Here is a 6,000-nt window from a genome sequence, read left to right on the forward strand (position 1 = left end):
TCTAATACTAATGATTCTCTTTGTTTTCTAATGATTTTATTCCTCTCACGTGAAACACGGGATTCTACTTCTCAGGCTATCATAAGTTATCCTTTCATCCAGCGTAGGTTTTTGTGCTTCACTAATATCTTTCCATAACTTGTAATGTAGAAACCCATGATGTCCATCTTTCTGTAAGGCATGATACCTAACTAAAGTCAGTTCTACTTTCTTTCAAGGCCTGAAAATTCTAGCTTAACATGATGGGCTAAACACTGAGAAAGGAAGCTTTTGGGGATATAGTGTTATTTACTAACTCACTATAGTTAGTTAGTCTGAACCTGTGGTTCCTCTCGTACTGAGCAGGATTACTAGCGCAACGACACATCATCACTGTACATTAAATATAATTGTTGGTGTTTAATATGCTGTAGTGCCTATAACATGAATCAGACAATATTTCATTATGAAGAAAAATCTCCTACTCATTCCAGTCACAGAATTGAAGGCATGCAAAAAAGGAATAGGAAGGAAAAGGAAAGAAAGAGACAGAGAGACTCTGAAACCTGAGTTGTAATTCAGAAAACTTCAAGCAAGTCAGTTAGCTAAACACAACCTACTGGTTAGCAAACAGGCAGTTACTGTTACTTGCTGCATGGAAAGATCCCAAGCTAGCCTCACCTCAGCCGAATGAACCTCCAGAAGCCAAATTGATGTAAGACATTTTGCTTGCTTATTAAAAATGCCTGCTGTGAAAGACAAGAATTATTAGCGGAGCTGTGAAAGCTTCCAGAAGTGTTCACTTGTCTGCTGCCACCAGCCAGTGCTAGCGGGGCTGGCTCCCTTCCATGCTTTGAGGAGATGGGATGGCAGCTCCCAAGCAGCATTAACTGCTAACTGACAGGGGCAGGATCCAAATGAAATTTCTGCTTCTTCCTGTTTGCCTTAAGCCAGACCTCCACTTTCAATGAGAAGGTACAACAATTTAGCTGAACTCCCATCAGTCTTTTCTTGAGGTGTGCCAGCATGTCTCCTACAAAAACAGTCCTCCTCTCCTGGGTAAAAACATTTTCTTGGCCAAACAGTAGGGAGAGCAACTGTATTTCCCTGAGAGGTGCATGCCCTGCGAGCTCTATGTATGGGTGCATGGTACAAGTCTCGTTGTTGTGGTCAGCCCCTGGCTGCTGTCTGCTGCCCTGCGGGGGCAGGGAGTGAGGTACCTCCGATGGTTGTCAGTGTTTTGAAGATAACGTACGCCTTATCCTGTGTCTTCATTGCAGAACTACATCACTGTGGATGAGTTACGGCGGGAACTGCCTCCTGATCAGGCTGAGTACTGCATTGCTAGGATGGCACCCTACACTGGCCGTGATGCTGTACCCGGTGCCCTGGACTACATGTCTTTCTCCACGGCGCTCTATGGCGAAAGTGACCTTTAACTTTTTCCTGCCCCACCACACAACCCTCCCCTCTCCCCGTCCAACACACCCTTCTTTCTCTTTGCAAAGCAGCCTCTGCTCAGCTCTTTTTTTGTGTTTCCCTGTTTTGCTTCAGATAACAGATCACATTTTTAAATGGGGGGAGGACATTGACATGACACCGCCTACCTTGCCCTTGAAATGACAGTTTACAAAATTATTTTGTGAAGAAAAAAAAAGTTACGTTTTAAAAAGAACAGACATATTTTATTATAGAAAAAAAGGGTATTTTTCTCCACCAGATTGAAACTTAAAAAAAAGAAAACGTTCAAATATTGCACCAAATATTTTTTGTTGTGACATAGAAAGTCGAGCACAATGTTACATTCCATCCTTTCCAAAAAGAACCAACCAACAACAAAACGCCACTTGTTCTGTTACCTTCTACATTTGCGTATGTCTCTTTATCACATTTATCTTTGGAGGGGGGAAGGCACACAAGTGCATGTGTTTGCTGGTTCACTCATTTCATGAAAATATTTTATGATAAACTTTTGAAATTGCTGTGTTTTCTAGGGAAAAAAATAATGTACACAGCTCATGTTTTCATATTTAATTAAAAAAATACAATATGCCTCCTATGTTTATCAGTGCACAGCATTTTTTGTTGCTGAGAGTTGTCTGGTTTCAGATGAAGCTTGAGAGTTGGTTACTTTGATATTGCTTGTCACAAACCATATTAAAAATTTCTTGTGATAACAAATCTAGACTTTATTCATTTGTATAGTGAATGTTTAGTCCTCTTTAGTTGAAACCACATACACGAAGAGAATCTGAAATACATTTCTTGTCCTCCCGCAAGTCTTATAGGAGTCATGGATTTTAAGGACAAGAATCTTCACTAGCACTTTAAGGATGTGTTTCAAGTAAGCCTTTTATGTATAACCTATATATAAACGAGTGTACCTTAAAAAAGAACAACAAACAGTAATACCAAGAAGTGAAGCAAATAACCACTGTAGAAATGAGTGACCACTATGAAAAGACCCATGTTATTTTAAAATAGAGTCAGCCATAGGCTGTCCAGCTCCCCTGGTGCACCAGCAATATGAGTGGAGCCAGGTGTGTCCTGAGCATCCCTAGACTGCTCTGCTAGTCTGTGCTTAGAGATCTCAAGAGTCTTGGCAAGCAGCTAAATGAGCTGTGCTAGTGTTTTTACTCCTCAACAGGATTCACACAAAACCCCAGCTGGGCGTAAGCATTTCAGATTTGTTGAGACAGAAAGCAAACAGGTGGCACTTCCCTGCTCACAGCACGAACCATGGCAGTGTGTGGCCTACGGCAATGCTGGCTTTGCTGTGCTGATATCACAGAACTGCGTCCTCGGCTGAAGCTATGGTGTTAACAGCATCAGAAAGGGCTCACCTGTGTTTCTGAGAATTTGAATACAGTTCAAAATATTGGCAAGAGGTGCACTGATCAGTCTAGCCACATGGACTACTGGTATTCCTTCTGCACAGCCTCTGACAAACCAGGCAGAGTTGCTGTCACCCAGTCTTTGATACCCAGGAGGCAGATAAAGCCCTCCTGTCCCCACAATACCCGCAGAGGAGCTCTGTGATGCTGCAGTACATTGGCCTTCTTCACATGCGGCACAAAACGCACCTTGCGCTCATGTGGCCTAACAGTCTCTGGCAGTTACTGTGCTGAAATCCGAAAACAGCTTTTTGTGTTAGGATCATGGTTTTGAAGCTAATGATGTGCCGCTCTTCAGCCAAATCCTGACATCAGCCTCCATTAAATTCCAATCTGGAAGCAGCTGTCGGCAGCTCAGTGACTGCCCCCAGCCCTGCCAAGAGCAGAAGCAGCACACAGCGTGTCTCAAGCTCACATCTCCCATTCAGAGATGAACTGATTGTTTTCATCAGCCTGTCAGGCTCCCCATGTTCAGGCACGGCCTTGGAACAATGTTTTTTTCCCAGAAATTAACCATTGTCATTTCATGACTGTTGACATATTCAGCTCTGGAGATCTCGGTACCTGCCCCTGCGTATGACTGCATGATGGCCCAGGGACAAAAACACATCAGTGCTTAGAAACAAGGAACTGTCCTGCCTGCCAGAATGTCAGCCACATTTCCAAAAGCCTCTCAAATGTGCATTGTGACTGCTGCATGTCTTCAGTGCTGCCAGCATCTGGTTTTGAACAGAGAATCAGAGCCAAGAGGCTCAGAAAACAATGAAAGGAAACTGGTCTGCAACCTTGAATGAACTTAGTTTCAAAGAAGCATTCATACACCCACAGAGGATTGGTCCAGCTGAATCAGATTGGCTGGTTTTATCAGTGAACTAACAGAGAGAGAAAGGAGTAAGAGGGCTGTTAATGGCTGAGAAAAGGAATGCTATGCATTAAAATAACTTTCTTCAGAAACCAGAATGCAGGTATGATTTTCAGACCATGACAAGAGCATTATTTGTACCAAATTACGTGCATAACAGATGCTGGGTAGAACAGATACTAAGAGAGTTTAATCCCGGTGAATTAATCAAACTGCCTAGTTAACTCTGCCTACCAAAAGAGTCACTGCTACATAAGACCTTAAAATCCACTGCATTAGCCATAAGCTGCTGGGAAATTCTTAGCATAATAAACCTGGATTAGCAAAGGATAGGGCATACCCCACTTAAGCAAAACAGCTAGAATGTTCACTAGCCGTAGCAATACCTCTTGACAGAAACAGATATCAGCACGTTTCTCTCAGACAGCCCCAAGCTGTGGATCCCAATGAAACAAGGCTCTGGTTTCACAGCTGCAGGTGAGTGTCCCCATGCCACAACACAGAGTCCTACATCTCACTGCTGCTTCCTGGCAGCTCAGCATGTGGCTATTTTTGGTCACTAGGTGCCCCACACTTGTTCCCATGTCCTGTGCAGGGACCTGACACCAGGCCTTGGGCTCCATCTCAGACTCTGGGCTGCTGCACCTCTGAGGTGGGAGCTGTTAGTGTCTCCAGCCAGATGCCATTTGCCTGTAGACCTCAGGGAAGTCTGGGGAACTGAACCCAGCTCCATCACATTCCAATCCAAGTGCCACAGGCATCCCCCAAGGATCCCAGGCCTTTTCCCAGACCATTCCCCTTAGTTCCCTAATTGCTGTTGTTGCTTTTTGAGTGGGCCCTGTGGCTTTGGCTGTACTGGTTTGCCTAAAGCCAGGAACACCTTTCAAACTGCAGGGTTAAGAATGCATTTTGTGCCTTCTTTATTATTAGGCACGCTCAACACTGCTACCATCACTTTAATGAAGAATTCATCTCCTACTGCTTCTTAGTTGAATAGGACATAGTCTGTCATTGGTGGCACCAAACCACGCCATCCTGCTTTCTGCCACGGAGAAGTCTTCTTCAAGGAAATAAGAAAGCAATGTATGTACCATCGTAATGAGATTATGTTTTTTAAGCATGCTGAATCGAGCTGAGTGTTTGTTTGCATTTGTAGGCGTGCAGTCAGGATGCTGATAGCTCCCAGTGGGCTTTCCTATGGGCTTCTCAAAATAACCAGGGAACTAACATGCAGCTCTGCTGTGAGAGTTGATTTTGCACATGATAACATCCAAGAACACTACCTGCTTGCTAGAGGCAACACTGCAGGTTCGTCAAACGCTGTATGTCATGCCTCTTGCTGCTGTGCAGTGTCCACGGCCAAGAAAGGGAAAGCAGGACACTGCCTGTGCACTCAGAGCCCTGTTCCAGACACACTGTCACGTTCTTCCCCACTGACATGATCCAGAGAGCAGAGATGATTGGCAGGATTAAACCAAAATGCTTTAATTGGGCTTCCAGCATCACTTATCTTCATCATTGCCAGTAACTCCAATCCTTATTACTCTTACACCATTCCAAGGCTGCCACCTAAGGAGCCTTTTTTCTCCTTCTGAACTCCTTACACAGCAGTTCAAGCACGCAGACACGCTGGGGCTGGTGGTACTGCTGCGGTGCTCCGCTATCCGCACAGAATATCTGCACACAAAGACTCGGGCAGCCATGTTCCGAGTTGTACGACATATTTCCCTCCCGACACTTATAACCACAGCTGCTGGGCACCCACAAACCCTGATCAGGAGTTACAGACCACGGCCCCACATCCTTCCCTCTCCCCTGGCCACGGGGAAATGGTTTTAAGTTAAAAGTGGGAAGATTTAGGTTGGATGTTAGGGGGAAGTTCTTCACTAGGAGAGTGGTTCGGCCCTGGAACAGGCTGCCCAGGGAGGTTGTGGATGCCCCGTCCTTGGAGGTGTTCAAGACCAGGTTGGACAGGGCCCTGGGCAACCTGATCTAGTAAATGTGTATGTTTGGTGGCCCTGCCAGGCAGGGGGGTTGGAACTACACGATCCTTGAGGTCCCTTCCAACCCGGGTCATTCTGTGACTCTGTGATTCTGGCGGGGCGCCCCCTGGTGCGGGCGCAGCAGCAGCGTCGCCATCCGTGTGCGCACCCAGCACGCAGCGCATCATGGCGGCGTAGCTGAGGGCCAGGGCGCGGCCGTGTCCCGCCGCGCGGCACGCTGGGACTTGGAGTCGGACGTCGGCGGTTGCGCAGCATCCGTTGT

At 45.9% G+C, this 6,000-nt stretch overlaps 1 protein-coding gene across 6 annotated transcripts in view; it reads left to right on the forward strand.

Moving 5' to 3' along the window:
- Nucleotides 1-2,160, forward strand: part of ACTN1 (actinin alpha 1) — a 77,897-nt gene extending 75,737 nt beyond the window's left edge. For all 6 annotated transcript variants that reach the window (XM_085549004.1, XM_085549006.1, XM_085549008.1 and 3 more), the window contains one exon: nucleotides 1,260-2,160. In XM_085549004.1, coding sequence (XP_085405130.1) covers nucleotides 1,260-1,418 — 159 coding nt within the window. In that variant the 3' untranslated portion in view covers nucleotides 1,419-2,160. The remainder of the gene's footprint in view (nucleotides 1-1,259) is intronic.
- The last annotated feature ends 3,840 nt before the right edge of the window (nucleotides 2,161-6,000 follow it).

The sequence above is a fragment of the Coturnix japonica genome, chromosome 5, assembly GCF_054131305.1.
Source record: "Coturnix japonica strain WE chromosome 5, WE-NBRP24, whole genome shotgun sequence".
Lineage (NCBI taxonomy): Eukaryota > Metazoa > Chordata > Aves > Galliformes > Phasianidae > Coturnix > Coturnix japonica.